Genomic DNA, 26517 nt, shown 5'->3' with positions numbered 1-26517 from the left:
ATTTTTGATACTACAGAATGTCTGTTGTATATCAGTTGATGAAAGGATTAAAAACTATATATATATATATATATATATATATATATATATATATATATATGCATACTAATAAAATTGGGGGAAAGCTGTTGTTCATCAGTTGATGAAAGGATAAAAATTATGTATATGCATGTAAATATTTATTATGTATACATACATATGTGCAGATGAACACACACATATACAAAAATGGGAAAAGTTACTGTCATCAGTTGATGAAAAGATAACAACACATACATACATATATACATACATACATACATACATACATACATGAACTAAGTTTATTTTACATAGCATGGATGGTACTAGAGCACATCTTTGGATGCCAGACAAGTGTTACATGATGATTCCTTGTCAAATATAAACAAATTATCTCATAGACATTGAGAACTGAATGGTAGCTATCAAGGATGTGATGGGCAGTCTTCACTGCCAGATTGAGTGCATTTGCAACAATCTAGAAGACACTTCTCTGTGTGTGCTTTTGAAAGGGTATTCAGAAGGGTAACTAGAAGGGGAGGGTCACCAGAAACGTGGGTTGCCCAATCTCATGGGCTGGGGGTTCAGGCTGTAATAAAAGGAAATGTGGAGAAAGAGAGTGGAGCCTCACCATTATTTTTTTTCTTCTTCCTGACTACAGACACAATATGAGATGCCTTCTCACACTCCTACCACCAAACATTTGCAAAGTAAAATTCCTCCTCTAAGTGGATTTTGTCAGATATTTTACCACAGGAACATGCAGAGGGAGAGAAGAAAGTAAAATATATGATTTCTAAGAATACTGATCTTACAGATTTTGAGATACAGGGGTGGTTATCAGAGGCCAGAGAAAGTGGTCAATGAGAACATTGGGAAAGGTTTATCTAAAGATATCAACTCATCATTAAATTGGAGCGAAAGAATATCTGGTATGCTATTGTACAATAGAACACTTGTAGATGTACTTTAGAAAGCCATGTGGAAAAGACAGACAAGTCTTAGCCAGGCACAAAAAAGAAGAAGGCTGTATAACTTAAAAAAAAAATAGCTGGAATGAAAATCAGCATATTAACTGAACTAAGCCAGCCTCAGTAAGGAAGATGTCATGTTTCCTCTCATATGCATAACATGTAGAATAAATAAACAAAACATGATAGTAGAAGAGTCACTGTTTCAGAATAGGATGAGGTCAGTAAAATGGGAGAGGATATGAGAGGACAATGGGTGACTATAACCACAATACATTTATATACAAGTGTGATAATGTCACAATGAAACTTATTATTTTGTATGATGAGTATATATTAATTTAAAAAAGAAATGTGTAAGATTGGGAAAAGCAAAACATGAAGTCATCTCTATATTACCATTGTTACACATAGAAAAACCAATGGAATCTTCAAAAAGTCGAAGTACACACAGGCACAAAATAGTTGAACAAGCACTTCTCCAAAGGAAATGGACTGAGAAGAAAGATGAAAGCAATACTCAGCCTAATTAAAAATATGGTCATGAAAGTAAAAGCCACAATGACATAAAATCACACACAGATTACAAAGGTTAGAATAAAATTTAAAGTGACAACATCATCTTCGAGTAATAATGCAGAGAATCTGAAAGTTTACTATTGTTGTTATTATTTCATGTGGTGCTCAATGTGAAAAAAACCAGTTTGTATGTTTCTTATAATCTAACAGAGCTGTCTAAGCATGACCTAAAAAAAGATGACATTAATAGAAATGTCAAAATAGACAGTGAAAGACGACAAGGCCTCAGCCACACACATGGAAATACAAGCAACTAAGGAATGTTGATAATGGCAAGAAATAGACTTCTACAGGGACAAGCACACCCATTGGCTGGCCAATGTAAAGTGGTCAGCCCTGAAAACATACACAAAGGAACAATAAACGGACTGGGTAGATTATATTCAGGAATATGTATGTAGGTGGAGGTGGGTGCATATATATATGCAATAACAATTTAAAAAGAGGCCCTAAAGTTGAAATAGAGCAGTTTGGAGGGAGGAAAGGGAAGGAAGAAATGTTATATTATAATCTCCCCCCAAAAAACCATAAAAGAAAGATTCTTATGGAGTTTTCATACAACCAAATAATCCCACTTATAGGTACTTAACACAGTGAAATAAAATCCATTTTACAGGAATATCTATACAAACACATATACAGTAACTCTATTAATAATCCAAAGAGGGGGAAAATCCTTAGTATATTGTAATAATTTAAGGAGTCAACAGACAGCTACATCCACAAAATGGAATGGGACTCATTGACAAAACAGTGAAGTAATGATTCAGTCATCAACACAGATGTTCTTCCATGGCATTTTTCTGAGATGAGCCAAACCTGAAATGTGGACAAACTCTGTAATTCCATGCATATGATGTATGAGAAAGGTAAAATACAAGGGACAGAGCCTAGATCTCTGTTTCATAAGAGGAATGTGGCTGACGTTCATAAGAGAATAATAGGAACTGTTTTAGCATGATAGAGCCCTTTATACATAGCGTTGAGCAGTTTTACAACTTACAGATAGACCATTTTTACATTCAAGTTTAAATGTAAAAACAAGATGTACATGAATAGCTTACTTCATTCATTCATAATTCAAGGTGAAACCCTTGGAAACAAGCCATTTAATGTATCAATTTCCTTAGCCAAGATATCTAAGAAACTCTGTGTATGGCAGTCCTCATAGGATTAATGAGAGAATGTTTGTGAAATGTTTTGAGTGCCTTAAAGGGAAGCTGCTATGTGAATATAAAGTGTTGTTATCATTACTCAGGCAGTTATTTTTTGCCTTTGCTATGAAGTTTATGATCATCCTCATTTTTCACTTTATTTTTAATGAATTGTAACAATAAAATGTGGTAGCCAAGTTATAAAATGAAACCATGTGCTAATGAGGCTAAAAATTTGTAATTAGAATTTGAAGCATCAGTCTGTCTAAAGATAATTATTCTAATGATTATTTCTGTATGTACACAAGCTACAATCTTATGAGGTCCAAGTGTAGCTTACTTTGCAGTTTTTCTGCAGAGCACACTTCAAGAATGCACGTCCTTTGAGATGCACTTAGTGTAGTTGTAAGTCTGAAGGGAAAAAAATCGAATAGGAGGGAGAAATTCATGCTGATCATGAAAGAATATACTTCTTTCAAAAAGGGTATTGAAAGTATAGCCAGCTAAATATGAACTCTGACCTACTTAGAAGACATTTAACCGCTCTGTGAATACAACTATATCTTAAAGATTGTATTTGAATCCTTCAGCTCAATCAAAAATTTAATTTTTTCCTTTACTAAGTACAAAACAAAAAAATTAGGCTACTTACATTGTCAAAAACTGCCCCTACTTATTTTAGGGCAGAGCATGAAATTGTCCTGGTCTTTGAGTCATAGATAATCAAGCTCAATTTAACCCAGACTATATGAATTCTTCTATCTCTCCATTGATGTGACTTCCTTAGGACCTTTTACTCTGTTCACATCAAGTTCATTCTTCTTTCTATATTATTATGTAAATGTGTGCTCCTGGTTCAATACAAAGTGGTACAAAACTCCTGGAAAGCATCCAGAGATTTTTCACGAGCCATTCATGCATGGGGGACCCTCAGTGAAAACCCAGTATCCAGCTGCCAATGCTAGCCGTCTTCTAGCGTGGGCATAAAATTAACAGGCAAAAATACATTTGAACTTCTGTGAAAACTGTTAGTAATGCAACAAGTGTTTTTCATGGCTTTCTATGGGCTGGCTTACAATGGACTTCTTTCTATCAGCTGGGTCACAAAAGTAGTCATTTAGATTACTTATCTTAAGTGAAACACAAACTCATTTCTTAGAGCAAACCAGTCTCCATATATGCAAAAGAAGATTTTCAAAACCAACACAAAACATGTTCATTCTTTCATGTCTTGAAGGGTATATGTGTTTTACTTCAACCTGGTACTATTTAATCAGTAGAGCTGGCACTCTTGAATCATTTAAAAAAAAACCTATATCCAATCTCCTAGATATAACAGAGGACAAAAAGAGACCCATAGAATGATGCATTGTTTTATGTTATTTTTTAACAGTATTATCTCCAAGAATTAGGAAGATGCACCCATCTTGCCTTTATCAAATGTTGAAGTAAATAAAAACATCATATTGCATGGCTAAGAGATGGTTCAGGTTGTTAAAAGCATGAATACTGCTTTAACATCATAGTTTGGTTCCTACCAATCAAGTTGAGGGGCTCAAAACCACCTATGACTCCAGCTCCAGATCTGACCTATTCTCCCAGACTTCGTGAACAGGAAGAAGTTTAAAAGATCAACGTGTCTATTTCTTTCCGTATGCTATGCTATGTGAGATTACTATTGTTTATAAGAATTTCCCTAAGTTCATTCAATAAAGTTTGGTGCTGGAATGGATATGTCTTTGTCGGTCCCAAAGTTCATTCACGTCCTGGTATTCCACAGAAGCAGAGAGAGACATGACATTGGAGGAAGAAAGACAGAGCAATGCAGGCCTTTCCACCTGTTGTGGATTAGCACATAGAAGGTCATGATAAACAATTGTAGCATGACTAATAATAAATGCCACCCATAAAAGCTTCATTAATACCCTGGGCTAACTACACTATGGGAGCATTATATCAATTACGCCATTTAATCTCTTCAGTACTGCAAAAGAGACTTGTGAGATTATAGACCTTCTATGGATACCCAGAACCAGAGCTTCATCTATCTCATTTGGGGTTTTCAAGTCCATACTAAGTTAAGAAAAATATCTACCAGTTTTATACTGGAAAGCATTGAAAGCTTTAAAGAAGAGACACTGATGATCAAAACTGAGAATTTTATTCTATTAGTTGTAAATTTAGAAATTAAAGGAAGTAAATGTGAGGAATTTGATAGAAAATAAAAAGATAAATGGAGGCTGAGGAGATACTTGAGTAGGTAATGTGCTTGCTGTACAAGCGTGAGAAGCCGTGTTTGGGCACCCAGAACCCACATAAAACCTGGTCAAGTCTGCATGCATGAGCAACCACAAGACTGGTGGCAGAGAACGGCACATCTCTGAAGGAGACTGGCCAGCCAGTATAATTAGAAGAATGAGGTCTACGTATACTGACAAACCTTGCCTCAAAATTCCCAGGACCCACATGGCAGCTCACAACTGTCTGTAACTCCAAGACCTGACATTGTCACACAGATATACATGCAAGCTAAATACCAAAGCTCATAGAATTATTTAAAAGTATAAGAGAGTGAAAGATACCTGATGTCAACTTCTGGCCTCCTCATGCACAGACATCAAGAATCACATCTGCAAACACACACACATACACACACACATACACATGTGTGCATTCACTATACATGTTCACACACACACAATCAATCACCTCATATCCACACATGAGCACACACACAAGCCTTCATTGCACATGTTCATGTATGCATGTGCATGCGTGGGCACACACACACTGTCAGAGACATGAGGATAAGTCACAGAGGCTTTGCTTGACAAAGTTCCAGAGACCTCCAACTGTCCTGCATAATCTCTAGATATCTATAACAGCTGTTGAAACTTTGATTGACAAAGTTCCAAAGATCTCCAGCTGATCACCACTGCCCCTATATATTATGCATGGTCCAGGTGTAATGCCTAGAAATTTGCTTTTTCTCCTAAAACTGTTCTATTCTCTTTATATTTCAGCGCCGAGAAAATTCATACAGGGAAATCTTTTTCCCACAGAGAATATTGAACAAGGGCATCCGGCCAAAGACTGGAGACAGTGATAAGAGGTTTTCGCTCTGACATTGAGCACCCAAGCAGAAACTGCATGGAAGAAAGTTAAGGCCTTGGCATAACAGTGCCTGGATAGATAATATTACCTGTAGAAAAGTTTCTTTAGAGTATTACCTGTAGAAGAAGATTCCTGGTTCGAAGAGGAAGTTGGTAAAACAGGAAGGTGCCTTGATAACACAGGTATGAGAAGGCAGAGAGAAAAGCAAAGAGCCTTGTTCTGAAGAAAAGATGTGGAAACTCCCACTGTCTTTCCTCCAAAAGACATTTGAAAGAGGACTCCTGTTTCACACTTAAGTAGGGACCTTCAGTCTCACAGATCAGGACCAGCACAGTTTACCTGCCCTCCATTCACAGTATCAGGACTGTGGAAGAGTGTCCCCATTCTCTCTAAGCTTGCTGCTGCAATGTGTTAGTCCTGTCAGGAGAATTCTTGTGGACAAGTCTTTGAAGTGTCTTCTCAAATTTACAATGTAATTGATATGCTCTGAATTTTTAAAAATATATTCTACAATATAAGGATGGGTACTTCTTAGAAGGAAAAAAGACACTCATCATTGTGACCAAGAAAAAAATATGGCTAACATTTTTTGTTTATAGTATTTGGCACTGTGTAACAAATGTTTTTTTTTCCTTTGTAGATTCCTAAAAACAAAAACAAACAAACACACACACAAACAAAAAAATCTGCTTTGAGAGAAATAGAAGGTGGTCTTGGAACATCATGCTTTACAGATACTTTACAACGAAGGACTCCTTGGTAGTTAGCCTAGGTTTGGATAGCACAACTGTTGGTTTGGGACTGGGAGTAAGTCAAGGGTATTTTGTTTTGTTTTGTTTTGTTTTAGAGAACATTTATCTCAAGCTATGTTGCTATGGCAATCTTATGAATACATGGCTTTAACCTGGAGAAATTTATGATTAAAATTTTCTCAAGTATTGTTTAAGAAGTAATAACCAGTTGATGCTGACCATTGCTTGGAAATCAATTCACTTTTTGCTGTATGCTTAATTGTAGGTTATATAGAATTTTTTGTATTTCCTTGTTAGATTGTTGCCTTACATTGTTGATTCTTGAGTGTCCCATTGATTGTAAAAGATGAGAAAAATAATGATGTAATCTGTAATGAAAAAAATTGAACTTCATTTTAATAAAACACTGGGGTTGGCCCAAGGAGAATGACAAGCAAGTAACGGACATGAGAGAATAAGCTAGAGTGAGATGGGGAACAGAGAGAGAGAGAGAGAGAGAGAGAGAGAGAGAGAGAGAGATGGGGAACAGTAAGCAAGAGAGATAGAAAGATGGATAAAAAAAAGCAGGAAGAGAGATAGAAAGATGGGTGATGAGCAGGGTGTCTGACAGACACCAAGCAAGACAGAACCAGAGACAGATAGAGAGCCAGAAAATAAAGTTCTCCTGGAATTTAAGACCTTCAGCTTATACCACATATGCCTGAGTTTCCAAGTATTATTTTTTTCCTCCATTCCTCAACCTCTCCTCAACAACTAGTGCTTCTAGCTAGTTGTTCAACCAGTGGTTTGTTTTCCTTAACCAGCTGTTCACTGCCTGCTCAATTCTCCCTATCCTGGATCCAACTCTCTTCACTGATCCTAGAGCTGGTCTTGGGGAGCAACAAGTCACCGCACATGTGCATGTTCAAGCATTCACCACACTGTATACAAACACATTCATGCACATGTACACATGCATACACAGAAAGGGAAGAATATAGGATAGAAATTAGATATTAAGTAGAAGAATAGAGGATAAACAAGATCTGAGGTTTTTATGTATTGGTTTGTTGATGGTAGGAAAGTGAGCTCAATGTAAAGCAAAGTGAAATTTGCTACTGAATAACATCTATAATCAGAGGCTCTGGTGGTAGAGTATTTTGATTGATACTAGAAAGAATTAGGACAAAGGTCATATAGAACATCTATGATAAAACATTAGAAGGCAAAATAAAAGATAACAAAATATGAGTTGTTCTACTGAACCTTCAACGTTTCCACCATAGACAAAGTGAAACATCTTAAATCAGAGAGACAGGGAGTCAGAAAAGCTACTAATGTTAAGATTATGAAGAAGGCTTATCCTTGGTGCTGAGGTTTTGTTATATGAAAACAACTTGGCCACTATTAGCTGAGCTTAGGTCTAAGGTTTAGAAGGATTCTGGGACATGTACATGTACCTTGCTGATGCAGAGGAAGCATCTTCAAGGAGGCAAAATTCATTCATTTCACTAGAATTAAGTAACTAGTAATTTGAAATAGATGATACATAAACACACCTATTATAACCAGTAAACTGATCCCTGATAACTAAAAGAAACAGCAAAAATCCAGGAGAGGAGGCAGTTATTAAAAATATGTATTCAGCATAAAAAAAGACAGGTAAAGAGAAACAGAGAGACAAACACTGAACATACAAATTGAATAGAGTCTTAGGAGTTGGCATCAAGAGGTTGAGCTAAGAAAGTGTTTCCAGCAAAGTGAAAAGTTGTTCCCTTGGCAACTAAGGGTAGCAGTACTTTAGTGTGTCTTCGGATAAACCAGAGTCCTGTTTCTTAAGACAGGTATAAGCAAAGACTGTGAAAAATGAAATTACTTCACAGAAAACCGAATTAGTCTCAACTGAACAATGCAAGGAAAAGGGAGAGGCAGTCTGCTTAAAGTTATGTACTCATTACACACATTCCACAGTCACTTCACCATGTGTTTCTCAAAACATCTGCATCAGAGTAGACATAACAAAAACAATACTGATCAAAATATCTGTCAGGACAGAGCAAGAACAGTGGTAGGCTCTGTGGTGGATCACAACCTGCAGAGACCAGAAATTATGGCCTTTCATGTGGGCAAATGATGTTACTGCTTAAATACAACTGACAGTGACAGGTATGCATGGCACACGCTTGTGTTTGGCAAAATGACATAGAAATGTGTGTTGGCTTCCTGTATTAAACATATACTGGCTTGCTCCTATTGCTATCATAATGCACCTTTGCTTTAAAGTATGGATGATTTACTGACAGTGATACATAGCATCCGTAAGTGCCGACCCACAGAAATTGAAGCTTTCCAGCATCACTGATACCCAGATAGGAAGATTGTTGGCAAGGATGATATGAACTTCTGCTCTTCATGCATCAATTCTCAGGGCTTGGATTACAGGATTGTACCAGAATGTACAGGAATGTTCTGACTTACATGATGCTGGGGATCAAACCCAAGTCTCCATGCACACCAAAGCAACAGCTCTACTAACGAAACTACATCTGTAGACTATGGGAACTTGGCATCCAAATATTCAAATGCTACTTCACCCTTTATAAAACTCCATAGTCATCCAAGCCAAAATGTAAAGTGTATTCTGAAGTCTTAAATTCCATATTTAATTAGTTACAAAGACCATGAATTCTACCTCTCAGCATCTCTTATATGTACCCTTTTCTCATCTTCCTAGTTAACCATTGCTTTGGTCAGATCTCACTACCTCCTGGAAGGATAACTGGCCTTTAGGTCCCTCACCTTGCCTCTGTGTAAACCCAGTCTTTGTGCTGCTGGCAGGATGAACTTGTTGGTGGCGCTAACACTTTTATTTGAAGTGTGAATGGTTTTCTGAGACTCAAAAAGTTTGAAACCCTTAGATCAGCACAGAGGAACCTCAGAGTCTCCTTCATGCCTCAGCTCTACTGGGTGTACTGGAGTATGTCTCCATTTTTCAGTGTTACACTTTCATGCTGGTAAAAGTAGCCTTTTAATCTCTCTGTCCTCTCTCGTGCTTACCATGTGCATCCTACTAGAACTGCAAGTAGAAAAGAAAAACACCTGCTGGTTTTTCAAGCCATGTTCAAACATCACCCCGTTGCTTTCCTTCCTCCAAGCTGAAGTCTGTGTCACCCCTCATACCTGTATCTATGATTTCCTAAAGACATCAGCAATTTTATTTGTTTCCATTTAAGTCAGGAATCCTGTTTAAAGAGGAATACCTTATTCACATCTGAAAATCCTACACATAGCAAGGTACTGCACAGAAGAAAAAAAAACAGTCAATATTTGCTGCAGGAGTAATGCTCTTCTCTGTAGTTTTATAATTTATTCTAGGTTCCCATTCCCAATCAATAATCAAAGACTTAAGGTTCTTTTATGGTTTGTGGGACTTAAAGTCAGTTTCTTACATCATAGCCATCTTAACTTCCCCTAACAAAGAAGTCACTAGTAAGATTTTATATTATAGCTTATGGTACATTTAACATTAATCATTGTAATTTAAATTATGATTCTCTAGTGTGTATTATGGACAAATTGAGAAAAGATTTATATTCTTTTACCCCTTTACCCTTCTTGAATTTGCTCACTAATCTTTTGTCATAGAAAAGATGTTGTTCATATTCCTATGATTCCCAGTGTACTATTAGTTAGCCTGTTCTTTTCTGCCAACCTAAGGGGACATCTGTATGCTTCTGTATGCTGTCACTGGAAATGAGTGTGCACTAGAATGTGCACACACACACACACACACACACACACACACACACACACACACACACACAATCTATATCTTACCCTATCTCACTCCTAAAGCAATAGACTTAGATACAGAATGTTTTAGACTTACTTGTTTAAAATCTAGTAAAAACAGAGATTAAACACCTGACACATCAAATATTCTTGTTTCATTCCATTAAGTTGAAATAATTCAGTCTTAACATTCTGATTTATTCAAGTGCCTTTCAACAACTATTCTTTGAAGCATCACCTACATATTTTCTGTCATATATTATTCTACTGTCATCCCTCTGAAAGAAAAACCCCCACATCACCTTACTTTATGTGCCTGTTAAGTCTAGTCAGCACAATGCTACTTTCCCCCTCTCTAGTTGAATAATATTGTTTCAGTGGATGTTCTTATTGGTTATTTTTTCAGTTTTTTGGTAGTTTATTTCAAAACCATCTTCCTTATATCACACAAAATAAACCTGAGTCAGTCTTCAACTATGTCTCTGATTTATGATGTCAGGAAGCTACATTGAGGTTGCAGCTTGTAATGTGCAACTTCTGACTCCAAGTTCCTGTTTGTCTTCATTCAGTTTTCTCTTAAAAGCCTTCTTTCCAACTAGGTTAGGTGACATGCTTCTTTATAGGCTGGAGAGATGGCTCAGCAGTTAAGAGCACTGAGTGATCTTGCAGAGGACCGGAGTTTAATCCCAGCACGCATACAGTGGATCACAGTTGCCTGTGTTTTCTGTTCCAAGTGATCTGATACCTCTTCTGACCTACCTCCACAGGGATCAGGCACACACATGGTGAGCAGACAAACATTCAAGGCAAAACATTCATATGATAAAAGTAAATAGAGATATGAAAATTGTAAAAAGGCTTCTCTACATTTGATGTCTACAGCCTACATGTTAGGCATGACACATTTTTCCTGGTTTTTGATCAAATACCTCTGAACTTCACTGTCATAAAAAGAAGACCACAGACTGTAAGTAAAAATAATTTGATTAGACTGACACCAATTTTGAGAAGAATATTTATTTCTCATTATTGAAAAATACATAAAAGGCCAACGTTTGCTGACTTGTTGGTTTTCCTTAATCTAGCTGGTATTGTAAGAAAGGAAGAAATGCATCCAGTATGTACAGCAGTTTACATTCTAAGGCATTTAGGCTTAGAGCGGCAGCTCCACATATTGAGGTGTGCTTACTGGAGTTTAAATACACCGAGGCATACCAGATGGGCAGAGGATTTAAAACCATACAGTAAAACCATTTTCACGCACCTCAATCTTAGGACTTTATATGCCCTTTCCCCATCTCCATCCCCCACTACACACACACACTCTGTGCATTTTGAGTTGTTCACAGAACACCAGCAAATTATCTACTCCTCAAGAGTTTGCTTACAACACCACTATCAATAGGGCACACCAAACACAATGACGTCATGGGTAGGTGCTGGCTCTTACCAAAATGAGGCTCTGGTAGGAAAAACACTGATTTGCAAAGGCACAGTGGAGACAGGTTTAATGTATTAAATATAACATAAATCATTCACAATAACAAGTTTAGTGTTTCTGGGAACTTTTGTTAATACAACACAGTTGGTCACACAAAATACAAATGCTTCTGTTGATTTGTCTTGGCAACTTAGATGCATCAACAGTGCTAACAGTTTAACAGCTTTGTTCTCATCTGACAGAAAATAATGGCAGTTCTGCAAGGCAAATGTTAAACCTGACCGTATGTATTTATTAATTCCACAGTGTTTTGACAGATTAGAGAGGATGGAATCAGAGGATGCTGACACGCTCACTGAGGGCTTTCATCTCTCTCTCTTCAGTCTCAGGACTGTCGCTGTGGCTAGCGTTCAGACTGATCAGGTGTGAGGGGTACTGCAGCCCTTGCTTGCCTGCATACTGTTCCCACCTCGAGTCATCGCTTTCGTGGGTAATATAGCGTTCTCCAATTCTGCATTCCAGTTCCCGTAAATCTAACCAGGTCTGATAGTCCTGAAGAAGAAATCCCAAAATATCACCACAGAGATCATTGCAACTTGTCATGCTTTTTCTATGTTGGCAGTTCTTATCGGCTGTGAGGTGACCTTTCCTTTCTGTTCTCTCTGCTGTCCGACTCACCATGAAGTCTCAGGCAGCCCCAGTACCAAGGTCATCCTATTTGCTTAACCTTACACTATGCATGATGCTTTGTAGGATGCCATGGCTCCAAATACATATAATTAATGCTTATAGTCAAGTAATTAGGAATGTTGACATTGTTTAGCAGTTTAATGGCTTAATGGCTATAAGTAATCCTTCACTATTTCAGAATATCATTTTCTAAACTTTGAAGCTCAATGTGGAAACAGCAAATATTTAAGAGAGAACACAGTGCACACCCATACTTTGCATTTGCTATGTATTTATATCCACGCATAATATCCTGGGACTTTGAGATAGAGCTTCCAAATGAGACTAGTGCATAGGCAGATGTGCATCTATTGAGACAATGGTCAGGATTAAGTATACAGATGCTTTCCAAATCTTGTATTTTGAGTTCTGATACGACTCTTAATATATATTTTCGGGTGGGGGCTGGAGTCTGTGCATGTATTATGTGCATCTGTGTGTCTTCATTAAATCTTTCCAGTAGAAAAAGGGATATTTAGAAACAATAAGCTGTTATTAAATCCCAAGAAGTCACATGCATTTTGGAAAAAATAATGTTAGGGTAATTACACCTGTATAAATATGACAAAAGATTTCTACAGTTAATATTAAAAATCTTATATAAAGAATTGGAAGTAAGCCCTAGTTAAAAAAAAAAAGCCAGGAATGACTTTTACCTGTAGCCAAGGATGACTCAAGGTTTTATCCACACTGTAGCGCTTTCTCATTTTCACTTGTAGCAAGTTATTGATAAGATCAATGGCTGAAAATTAATTATTAACATCATTGTTAAAGATAGTTACTAGTGATGTAATGAATATGTAATTCACTTAGAGTCTTGATCACATCTGCTAGTCTGGAGATGAAAGAGCACTACTGTGATAACGGTGAGACATGAAAGGACTTACCTGAGAATTCTGAAGCCTCCGTTTTCACTTAGTTTTAGATAAAAAATAAAGCAAGTTGGAATTAATGGGGGAAGTATTTTAATTTATTGAACAGTGTGAATTTTAATTTGGGTACTCTGTAATATGTTTTTTCAATGTAAGAATTTTAATATAAGTAATTTTAAATGTCTTTAACAAATATAAGACTAGTATCCTGGAGATAAAATCACTAATTTTGTTATAAAATGCAGTCTATAATTGAATACATATAAAGGAGATTGCGGGTTTCAATTAGCTGGATGTAGTAGGTGAAGAGGCTTAGGCGAGGGGATTGTTACACATTCGAGGCTTGCCTGAGGTATAGTGTGAGATTCTGTTTTTGAAACAGATACAAAATAAAATAAAATAAATAGAAAAAATAAAATACTTGATTAAAGTATAGCTATGCGGGTATCATATATTCTAGAAAGAATATAGAACAACGTGAGTCATGTTTCAGGATATACCTGAAACCAACAAGCATATCTGTTCTGTAGGAAATGACTTTATGTTAGAAAGTTTTCTTTTGTGTTTAAGTGACAACGTATTAGATTTATATTGACAATCATAGACTTCTGGTGCAAGACAAGTTTTTCTCCCTGAGGAGTTAGAATTGCTGTCCACTCGATTTCCTACTCTGCCCTCTTGGGGCTCCTGTGCATAGAATTTAGAAAGAAAAAGTGATTTTTCTATATTTGTGCTGTACACAGTATCTAACAAGAGACATATGGTCACGCTCTCAGCATTTAACTGTTGGGGAGTTGTAATTTCAACTTACACTACATTTTACTCTTACAGTAAATCTTCCATTTTTGATTCATTTTCATGACTTCACTGTTTCATTTTATTGTCCCCCAAAGTGAAGTATACAAAGACCACAAGCACTTGCCCTTGAGCATATAGCTTCTCTGACCTCTATCCTACCCCAGGCCTGAAGTCTAGTCATAGATTTTTCTACTGAAAGCCTTAATATTTGAAAAGCTGAGAATTAACTCCCCAAGTTTCCCCAACCAGCAAATTTTGGTAAGGAATTTCTGAAGAACTCCAGCGTCTGATCTTCATCAACTTGTATGGTCTTAAAACTCCGGACTGACATAAGGGTTCATGGTATCAAACCTGCGACATTCAGTCCAAAGAAATTCAAATCCTCTGTTACGGAGCAAAAGAAATTAGGTCTTTCAATTTTTTGGCATCTAGGAGTTTTCCTTTGGTTCTAATATTTAGAGTCTTTTCCTACACTGATGGGGCTACACAATCAACACTAACTTTTTGATTAGGGAAATTAAATGTAACAATACACATTGAAAGGCCACCTCTGCCTATCAATCCTGCCTTGGTGAGGGTACCTGAGAAAGCAGGGTACTTAGTACAATTTCAGAGTCCAGGCATGTGTTTCCTGTGAGCTTTTGAAAGTATAGTTCTCTCAGTGTACAGTGTGTTGGGCATGGGCTTTAAAACATCCATTCATATGATTTACTTGCTGGTGAGAAAAGTGCACCTTCCATTCTGGCTGCTGTGAAGTCACGGAGGAAAAATGGAGGACAAGGGGTGAAGGGAGTGCTCATGTACTACGGTTAGCACGCGGCAGCATTACACTTCTCCAAGCACTGCAGGGCATAAGTACACGTTATTAATTCACTCATTCTACTCTGAGTTCTATAATTAGGAAGGTGGGAGTACAGTAACTCAACAAAAGGTCTGGTTTGTGCCCAAATGGGCCACAGCAGTAAATCATACTGCCTAATGGATAGGGAAGTCCTGGCAGAGGAGAAACTAGCCATGTCTACGGGGAAATGGAAAAGGGGAAGATGGAAAAAATCGCTCTGAATGAAGCACATGCTCCCAGGCCCGCCTGCCACAGTCCCCTTGTGACCTGAATAAGCACAGCAAAGCAATGAGGTACATCTAAGAGAAAGCACGTTAGTCTTCAAGATGAGATATGTGAAGTGGGGTACGTGAGTGGGTAAATGTATTTTTGTGGCCTTGTTGTTACTCAGTAAAGAGAAGTTCATTTCTGGTTTTGAGAGCACTGCTTCCTTATCACTACCGTGGGGACTCTCAGAACAATTCCATTAATCAAGTGCCATACAATGTAGCCTCAACTTCATGATCCAAAATGTCTTCCAATAAATCCACTGCGCATGCATGTGCCTATGCGTGCGCATGTGTGCAAAGCCACACCTACCCTTTTTACACAGTTTCTGGGGATAGAACTCAGGTCCTGTGCTTGCACCCACATTTCACAGACATCTAAATTCCATCCCTCTCCATTCACTGTGCCCCTCTTTTCTCTTTCTAGGCCATATCTAAGCTGATACAATAACTGGCTAATAAGAGTTTATCACAGCTGGATGTGGAGGTGCACACCTGTAATCCCAGCACTATGGGAGGCAGAGGCAAGTGGATTTCTGTGAATTCGAGGCCAGCCTGGTCTATAAAGTGAGTCCAGGACAGCCAAGGCTACACAGAGAAACCCCACTTCAAAACAAAACAAAACAAAAACACTCCCCAAAAAGCTTATCACTTGGAGGACTGGACAGATGACTCAGTTTTTAAGAACACATCCTGCTCTTTCAGGAAACTTGAGTTTTGCTTTCGGTACCCATGTTCTGTGGCTTCTATCTGCTTGTAACTCCAGTTCCAGGAGATTCACCCCCTCTACTGTCCTCTAAGAACATCTGTTCAAAGATGGCATACACTCAGGCATAGAAACATACACACATTAAAATAAAAAAATTAGAAGACCTATCATAGGTATGTACCAATTACACATTCATTAGTTTATTCACTAAATATTTTCAAGCAATACCTGTTGGGAACTAGTTTGAGAAGCTGGCAAACTGGGTGTAATGTCAAAGGCACCGACCAGCTCACGTCACTCCCTTTCTGCATGGACTACAAACTGACAACTTTCACAGTCTATTCAATCAAAAGGGATTTTCTTTCTTAAGTTACCCAGACCGGTGCTATTTGTATCTTAGGTGTTTTAGATGGAGAGCTATATTGTTGGACACAGCAGCTTTCAGTCTCTCCCGGCCTCGTATTAACAGTGGCTCTAATAGTCTATAAGACCAGACTCTCCTTACACAGCCTTCTGCTAATAGTCACTAGACTTTTCAAACATTGTTGCTAACATTTTGCATAAAATTGCTCATTGTTAATTAACAGTTTCATTTACACATTTTTTCACACAGGCATTCTTTATATGACCTACAAGTAAAAATGATTTTATTCTTAAAAATATTCTTAACAATATTGCATCCTCATCTGATTTAGTATAATAATAGCTTCGATCTCTAATTCTAGTGGAAAAGAAAAAGCTGCAGTTACCCAAACCCATAACTTGGTCAAAGTCAGGTGGTTCTGAATCAATAGGACTGAAGCTGGAACACAGAGGACCCAGCATCACAGGTTGGGCTGTTATACAATATGGCAGACAGAAGCCACATTATGCTGCAAATTCATTATTGCTGGCAATGCCATCATTTATCAATTTTATAATTGTTTTCTAATCATGAACATTAAATAATTATGTTTCACCACACTTTTGCATATTGAATTCAGGTCATCTTATGTTTCATTGTGACTGCGGTCCACAATTCAGCCCTCCAAGGATACTCTGACTGTAATAGGATTTCCTTTTCTGAGTTCTTTTACCCCTACATATGAATAAGCCAATTTGCTATGTGTTAGTCCCATTATTAGAACTTTTTTTTTTTTTGGACAAAGCACTGAACTTTAAACATAGAACTTTCTGGCTATCTCCTAAATCACACTTGTAACTACCAGTACTACTCATTATTTCTTGAGCACATTTTTTTCTACTACAATGTTCGCATCTAGTTCACACCTCATTATCCCCAACAGGCCATTATAGGAGGTTTCCCATCTCTCAAAAAACGTTATTGTGATCAAGACATACCTGTCATTGATGCTACTCTCTATATCCCAAACTCACAATCCTATTTAAAATGAAGATAGCCATTCTGACACAAATAATCCCTGGTAAACAAATTCTGACAAATACTGACTTTTAGTCATTTCTCCTAATGACCAAGATTGGCTTTCTGTTTGTTTTTTTTTTTAGCAACTAATTAGTCATTGATTATGAAAGCCTGTCAGAAATCGTTTTAGATTCTTGGCGAATGAGTTCTGCATCAACTCTCCTTTTATGAGATTTAGGCAACTGTAGCCTGTTTTGTACACCTTAGTATCTATCTCACTCCAAAGTGCATAGCCATAAGCTCCTATCAGTTAGCCCCTTAAGGGATTCAAAATGTTTTTGTCTCTCATCTGCTACTGAGTTCATAATTACACTTCCATGTCTTCCCTGGTTCTAGTTCCTAGCAGACACTGCTGTGGATACTTCACCAGGAGAAAAGTACTAAGCGAAGGAAAATGAATGGCAGTGACAAAATAGAAACTCTAGTGAGAACAGTCTCCAAAGAGGGCAGAAAAAGGCCAAGGTGGTCCAGCCTTAGAGGCCAATCTGAAAAAAAAATCAGGATGCTAACTTCCACATATGAAAAGAAAACATTTGTCTCCTTGGATGTGGGTTATCTCACTCAGAATGATTGTTTTGAGCTCTGTCCAATTACCAGCAAATTTCATTGTTCCTAAAAGCTGAATCATTTCCCATTGTATAAGTTTCCCATTGTATACTAAGTTTTCATTACCCATTCATCAGTTGACTGGCACCAAGGCTAGTTCCAATTTCTGGCTATTATGAATAGAGCAGCAATGAACCCGGATGAGCAAGTATCTCTGTAGAAGGATGACAGCTTTAAGTTTTAGATATGTGTGTTTCAAACTGAATAATAAAGAGGTTAAGGAGTTTGTAAAGGACCCGAGGTGAAGAGCGTTCTTCCTAGGAAGGGAGAATAGAATATAGCGGTATAAAGAGATGAAGGCGAGACTAGGAGTATTAAATGAGGAGGGGATGGAGGGACAAGATATATAGGAGGCAACTAGTACTGAAGGCCTTTTGAAAAGTCATATAAAATCCCACCATTCTAGAAGTTTCCTAAAATATACACACATGTGAAAGAAATCAAAATGAAGTCACCATCTAGTAGGGAAGGCAATGTCATAAGTTGGCATCTTATGGCACCAGGTAAAATCCCCTTGTTGAGTTGTTGACCCAAGGGGTCTTAAAGAACCCCCAAAACATCACAGGCTATTGCCAAGGCTTTTGCTTGCTCTTCACAACTTTATGGTAAAGCCTTCTTGCTGAAGACATAATTTAGTTATGTCACTGAACATCAAGAAATCCAAGAGGTGACCAACTAGAAGTTTCCCTCCTACTGAGGAGAATTCTTAACGCTGGAAGGTACTCTGCATGCTATGGAAGGACAATAATCATCAATATGATTCAGTTACAAAATCTGAAACTACAACTGTGACCTATCTGGAAGATATGCTGCTGCAATAATGGCACAAATGTTATCATAATTACCAATAATTTTTCATTACACTTAAGGCCTATTACATTAGATAAAACCCATTCCTGAAACTGCCAAAGTGTTCATGAACCTGAGATTCAATAGGTGCATTTTACTATTTTTCTGTTAATGAAATATAGCAATAGAATGACCACCAAAGACATATTCTGATGCATCACTCAACCCTCATAAGAGACGCATGTTATTTTTTGAAGTACTCTGTAATTAACACAGAGACTGACAACTGGACGGTGTATAAACTTAACCCTAGTTGAGCACTTAACCCTTATTGGGATGTCTTTATAAAACCCTTCTCCTCAAGACTTAGAGATATACATAAAAGAAGAGGTGGAAAGAGTGTAAGAGTTAGTCTATGAATTACTCCAAGGAAACAGCATCTTCCATAAACAACAGGACTGATGCATGTACATATGAACACATGGACACTGTGGTCGCATGCCCAGTAGCTGCATATGTTTGAATCAGACAAAATCCCAGCACCAAGGAGGGGATGTGGACACAAGTGTCCAGCCCTAACCTAGAAGCTCTTTGCAATTGATACCTGCTAGGAGAGGGAAAATCAGGTTTCTCCAATGGATGTTGCTGGGTATATCAACCACACTTAAGGGTAGAACATACTCAGGAGGACTTGGTCAACACGAAACAGATCCCATGGTATTTGGATATTTGCGGGAGCGTGTGGGGGTGCTTTCTGTTTCTGTTTCTTTTTCTTTTTCTTTTTCTTTTTTTTTTTTTGTCTTATTTGTTTTTATTTTAAGGGGTTTGTTATTGTTGTTGAAAGAAGGGGAGAAAGAACATAAAGTTATGTGAATAAGGAAGTGGGCAGGATCCAGTAGGAGTTGGGAGAGGGAAATTAATAAAATAAAAGTATATCATGTGAAAAAATTAATGAAAAAAAAAAGGCTGTATGCTGACCCAGAAGGAGCAGTGGAAGACATGCCTTTCGAATGGGAGGGTGTGCAGAGAGAAAATAGGAAAGAAAATTCAAAAGTAGGCCAGGTTGTGAATTCCTCTGAAAAGCAAAGTGAAGGAGAAAGAGCATGTTTAAGCGGTGTGAAGACTGGGGCTTCAGGTGAGAGAGCAGCATGCTGGTACACAGGTCGGAAAGAAAGCCTTGAGAAACTGCAGATCACACAGGACTCCCTAAGGATCTGGAGAGCCAGTGTAACTTGGAAGTCTACAAGAAAGGAGTATGTGGATATCCTACACTTCCTTCTACCAAATCAGAAACACCATCATTTCAGACCTCTGGCTTTCCCGGGGTGGGGATTTTTGTTGACATAGCACAGGCTTTTAAGCTGCGTGGGGTCATACGCTGATTCCATTGTGGAATAGCTAGGTTTCAGCAAGGGCTGAAGCAATGTAGGATGTGAGACCCTTCCCTCTCTTCACACTCTCATTCCCTCTGTCCTAGCAGACAATAGGGGCAAACTAGGCAGCACCTACTTTAGTTTTTAGTAAATACTGTGGTAATGTTTACAGCGTTATGATCACCTTCCAACCACCCCATCGTATTATTCTTGGGGTCAGTCCTGATACTATTCTAGCAATTCTAGTCTATTATCCATAAGCTCAGTCCCTTTAAGAGTCCAGCCTCGTATAGTCTGTTAAGTAGCCATATCAGAACAATGTAGGGAGGGTTTCCCCACTTTTCTCATGGGAGCATTACCAGCAATTATATGGTATGTTTCAATTTTTACATTTCTCATTTATGATCAAAGACTTTGGTTCTTTCGAAAATGTCCATAGCCATATATTTTTGTTTTCCTAAAAATCTAAAAGAAAGGGGAAATAGAGTTTGACATGATGTGATTGAGGTTGGTTTACATTCAGAATTTTAGGTGCACCAACATAGGAAATATGTCAAATACAAATAGCTAAAACACTAAGAATGTAACATTTTTATGATTCCTAATTGAGTCTTCTTGCTAGGTAGTGTACTGTGTGTATGTGTATGTGTATATATATATATATATATATATATATATATATATATATATATATATATTATAATAGTATATGTAAAAAATAAAAAAATTACTAAAAATCTAATGTTTCTTTTATCTTTTCTTTTCTTGTGTGTCTTTTGGTTTTGTTTTCATTTTGGTATAAGTTCTTGGCTTGTAACTGTCTGCCTAGTAGTTTTTCTCATTACCTATCACACCAGGGATTAAAACATCAGTAGAACTACTGCACCAACCAAGGACAATACATGCAGTAAACATCAAACCCCTACTCAGATCTAGCCAATGGACAGGACATTCTCCACAGTTGAGTGGGGAGAGGGGATTGACTCTGACATGAACTCTGGTGCCCCATATTTGACCACATCCCCTTGGTGGGGAGGCCTGGTGGCACTCAGAGGAAGGATAAGCAGGCTACCAAGATGAGACTTGATACCCTATGATGATATACTGGGGGAGGAGGTCCCCCTCAGTCACATAGGCGAGGGGAATAGCGTGAAAGTGGGAGGAAGGAAGGAATAGGAGGATACAAGGGATGGGATAACAATTGACATGTACTCTGAATAAATTAATTAAACAAAACAATTTCACCACACACTCATTCTTGAACACAATGGAGCCTCTGGAAAGTGTTAGGACAGGTAAAGCTCTATGGAACTCATGGCGAGGTGCACAAGGAGAGCCAAGGAAGATGAAGTTGAAGGATATATGAAGATGCTGAGGGATTAATGTTTAATAGGCAAAAAATTGCTCCAAGAATATAGGTATTTAGATTCTATTTTCTTCTGGCATCAAAACCTGAATTAACATTGAAACTACAAACTACACTTTAGTCTTTCTGTATTTCAAAGCAAACATCACGTATGTGGATAACAACTCCTTCTGAGTGTGTACAAGATATACCAGCACTGCTGTGGACAAACTGAAAGCTTGTAGGACATCCTGGAAAGATCTGCCATTGACACTTTTTCATAGCTAGCATGTAAGGTCGTCAGTGTACAGCAGGTTCTAGGAAGAACCTCTATCCACAAGAGTTTAGTTCCTTTGAGGTCAGACAAATGAGGTATTCATTTTTCACTAAACTTGATGTGTCTGTAAAATAAAAGATGAATCTGAACTTAGGGTATTAGAAAACTACTAACATACCATTGGTAGCTTCAATGTATCAGGCAGGAAATTAAATGGCTTCTTTCTCAGGTCTAAGTTTTAACATCCATATAGTGGCATGTAGTCTTATGGTTTAGTTATAATTTTTATTAAATACTTTTACATATACATTTATATTAGTACACGTATACAATGAACTACCTACAGCAAGCAGAACCATGAAACAGTCAGGAATTATATATATACGTATGTATGTATGTATGTATATATGTATGTATGTGTATATATATGTATGTATGTGTATATATATGTATGTATATATATATATGTTATATTCATAGTGTTTTGGCTATTTGTATTTGGCAGCCTTGAAGAAAACATCTTTCCTATCTTGGTGAGTCTGAAATTCTGAATGTAAATCGGTATCTGTCTTATCTCATCATATCTCATCCTTATCAACTTAAAACATCTATCTAGACCTAAAAACATCTTAGCCCATTGTTTTACAATTAAGCTTAGTTACTTTTATGCTTTCTATCCTCAAATTTCTCTGCGACCAGCCTGTTCAGGTTGATAGTTTCAGATTAGAAACCAGTTCACAGAAATGCTCTTTGGATGGAGCCATCACCAGCCACCCTCTAGGCTCTTTTCTCCAAGGCAGGGGTACACCCCCAGCCTCTTTCAACGCTACCTCTGACTGTTGAAGTGCACTGCTTACTACTTCTCCCCCTTTGCTCAGCTTCATGCTGATGGGAACTTGTGTGTTTATTTTAAAAATCATTTTGCAACCCTTCACATTCCAGCTCTCAACCCAGCATGCCGTTGCCCGGCAACACTAACTGGGACGCTCCTCTCAGGGGCTGCAACCAGAGGCTGCCAGCAGCTAACAAGGCCACTGGAAATCATCATCTCACTCGTCCTGAGTCAATTACTGGAATCCAATGAAGTGCAAGACCTTTAGCGACTCAAGTCGATGGCTTCCCTGCTCTCCATTCTTTCCTCTGCAGAAAGTATTCTATCAACGGTGACTCTGTTTCACATTCAATTGCATTTTCTTCTGAGGATCAGCAGTACAATCTTGGAAACCAGGAATTGTTTCAACACAAGCATACAGAGGTTATCAAAGTCATGCCCGACTGACTCAAAATTTAAGACAGCAACACAAATATATTTCTGCCACACATTGTTCTCCACTGCACACTAAAATCCTGGGAGTTATGTTCCTAAACTTGAATACTCAAATCAGAGAAAGGTAAAAATCTCTAGGCAAGGAGATTCTAGGTAGGTAATGGGAGTTCGAAGTGCCTTAGGCATTTCTATTATGCTCAGGGCTTGAACTTGGCTGCTAAACTTTTTTTTTTCAGACTTTTCCATACATTTCAAACAGAAGTTTGAGGATCTAAACAGAAGATTCTGGATTTATAGGTTTTGAGGGAGGGTGATGGTGTGTATCTGTCCATGGATCCAGGCCAGTGCTGGGATTGGGGGATTTTAGGACAGATTTTGTGTTGCAAGGAGTTGAAGGTACAAGAACACTGAAAGTGGTTAATAGCTTGTTTACTATGGACCCAGGGACCATGGAATAGATGTTTATAAATATAAAGAAAAATATACTAAAAAAAATTCTGAAGCATACTTTGCTCAATACTTTAGGATACAGACTCAATGGGAGCTTTCAGGCTAACTTCTGTGCAGAAAATGCTGATAATATTAGTAACACAAATAAATAACTCCTAAAATGGCTACAGTCTAGAGCAATGGGTAATCCTGGTAAGAAAACATTTCATAGCCAAATGAAGCTAGGTCCTGTATTTGGATCCCTCAGTCCTCTACCCCCTAACTTCTGTTTGCAGAATTGGGAAATATGGGTTACTAACAACAGGTATAAGAATAAGTTAAAGCCTTAAAATGCACAGCTACTCATTATGATTCTTATTGTCCCCAAATCAAATGTTGTGCCATTCGAAATGTTTTGAAATGAAGGCAGTACTGGCTTCACACTATCATCAATCAATCAATCAATCATCATCATCATCATCACCACCATCATCATCATCACTATTGCATAGTTTTACCATGTAGCCCAGGTTGGCTTTCAACATCTGGTCATTGGCTCCTAAGTGCTGAGATTACAGGAGTGTGTCACTATGTTGGTAACACATTATATTTAACAAGAGTCACTGAATCCAAAGTTAAAACTGTTCTAAGAATCTGTTTAAAAGTAACAGAAGAAGAAAAAAAATGTTACCGAAGCAAAGAATCGATGGCTAAAATTGTCCCACCAGGGTGCTGAAATGCAGAAGAAAGGCTTCTGCTCATGGCATCAGGCTCTAACTAGGAGCCCTTGGGTCCTTCTTATCCTGCATATTTCCGATGACTGGAGGAAACTGAAAGTATTCTGAATAATGGCTCAGAGGATTGGTACAGTCTAGGGCAATATAAGTTCTAGATAAGATAATTTAAAGTTTTCCTAATTTATTATTTAATTTTTTGGAGATTCTCATCTGCTATTGTGGATAGAAGCAAACATCAAATATCTAACCACATCTTTACTCAGACATCACCAAAGCTTGTATAAGCTGTATTTTAGCTCAACTATATTATAAGTTGAGAAGCAAAATTTTCCATTTTTATTCAAATATTACACAAATAATCTAATATTGTAGGGACAAGTAAACAACCAACTTTGAAGATTTATAATATCAACTGTCCTGATAAAAGTTCCAGCCATTCTTGCAAACTGCCATTTAGCAGAGAAAAATCACAGTAATCACATTAAACTTGCACTCCTGATAAATGAACCTCTTCGTAGTGGGACAGGATTTCCCATATTACTGGGCTAGGAAGGATTTCTGCACATAAAAACATATTAAACTCACTCCATTGGTGGATATTTTTTCCAAATCATCATACACCACAACCTCACTAGTGTCAAATCCTCTTTAATGAATAAAATGAAAGGCCCTTTTAAAAATTAAATATAGCTCCAGAGTTTTAAATTGAGATCATTTAAAAAGTTAACCCCCCATTGAGGTTCTGACCCACATAATAAACTTCACTTTATCAATTGTGATTGCATTCCTGGCACCCAGTCAGCATTCTGAAGCACTTCTCTGGGTAAGCCCAGCACCTTTCCTGCGTGCTGTTACGGCTGACAGTGGTGTTAATATGTTGACAAATCAATCTATTCATTAATATTCAGCAGGCTTGCTGGATCTGCAAGCCTCATAAACTGTTATAACACAGTTTAATTATTAATATGACAATTGTCTTTCTTTTGTTTCCCATAACATTGGATTTCTGGGTCTTATCAAACCAAAGCTTACATTCACTGAGCTTCCTTTTTTGTTTTGAACAATATGGTGTGAAAGGAGGACGGACCTACAGCTGGTTCCATTTCATGGCAAAGCACTACTTAGAAAGTGTTTAGCATTCTGGAACACTGTTGCATTTTGAAAACATACCATGTGGTGATGGTGCTCGGCTTTTATTTAGTTTTCTTTGTATTTGTACTGGCTGTATTTTTCAATTGGGGGGTGGGGAGGAAAACACACTTGCAGCCAATTTTTTTTGAACGTATCAAGTTGAGTGGCAAAACTACTTTAAAATAAAATGTGAATATTTTGATATATTTACTGATATATCCACAGCGACTGGATACTTTGAGGTATCATACAATCTACAATATACAGCTGAGAATTGAACTTAACTCAAGAGCCATGCTTATCAGAGGGGAAAGAGGAATAAATATTATGGTTGATGCTGTTAGGGCTCACTAGTGGAAGAAACCTGTTGAAACCAGATCATCATCACAATTTGAAAATTAATTAATGTTGCAGTAAGGACAAGGTTGGAGATCAGTGTCAGGTTATTTCCATTTTCATATATATATATATATATATATATATATATATACACACACACACACATACACACACACATACACACACACACACACACACACACACACACACACACACACATATATATATATATATATATATATATATAGTGTCAAGCCTTCCTCTTTGAACAGAATTCTTGAAACTACCAACTAGTCATGTGACTCCAGTTCTGAGCAGCAACAACACTGCAGGTGGCCTGGGAATAGGTGCTCCTTCAGACTTCACCTGTGAACACAGAAAATGATCTTCTGTCTGCAGGGGTCAGGTGCTCCTTGTGAGACAATTTCCCTGGCTGCCCCTGTGTTGATTACTGCCTTTTCGCCCCCCTAATGGCATATAAAGGAATATCAAAATTCAGAAGGAAAAAAAATAATTTCTTCACTGCCCATTACTGACCTTCCTCAAATGCAATGCACATCTCTAATTGAACACATCAATTTGATGATGGCAATGTACCGTTACTCTAACCAATGCTTTCAAATTCATCACTGCAGGGATGTCCTTACTCACTTAATGAGGCAACGTACGTGGAAGCAAATTATGTCTCACTTCACCAGCCTTGCAGGCCTCTGTGTTTGGTTATCTGTACCACTTTTCTCTTTCTAAGAATAACTCTGGAGAAATCAAAAGCTGTAAAATCAA

At 37.7% G+C, this 26517-nt stretch overlaps 1 protein-coding gene across 3 annotated transcripts in view; it reads right to left on the bottom strand.

The window, feature by feature from the left end:
• Nucleotides 1-11853: 11853 nt before the first annotated feature.
• PRKD1 (protein kinase D1) overlaps nt 11854-26517 on the bottom strand; it is a 300126-nt gene continuing 285462 nt past the window's right edge. For all 3 annotated transcript variants that reach the window (XM_084793725.1, XM_084793726.1, XM_084793727.1), the window contains 2 exons: nt 13189-13274; nt 11854-12355 (listed from right to left, as the gene is read on the bottom strand). In XM_084793725.1, coding sequence (XP_084649851.1) covers nt 12137-12355; nt 13189-13274 — 305 coding nt within the window. In that variant the 3' untranslated portion in view covers nt 11854-12136. The remainder of the gene's footprint in view (nt 12356-13188; nt 13275-26517) is intronic.

The sequence above is a fragment of the Acomys minous genome, assembly GCF_964271855.1.
Source record: "Acomys minous genome assembly, chromosome: 8".
Classification (NCBI taxonomy): Eukaryota; Metazoa; Chordata; class Mammalia; order Rodentia; family Muridae; genus Acomys; species Acomys minous.
This window is presented reverse-complemented; position numbering and strand designations above follow the sequence as displayed.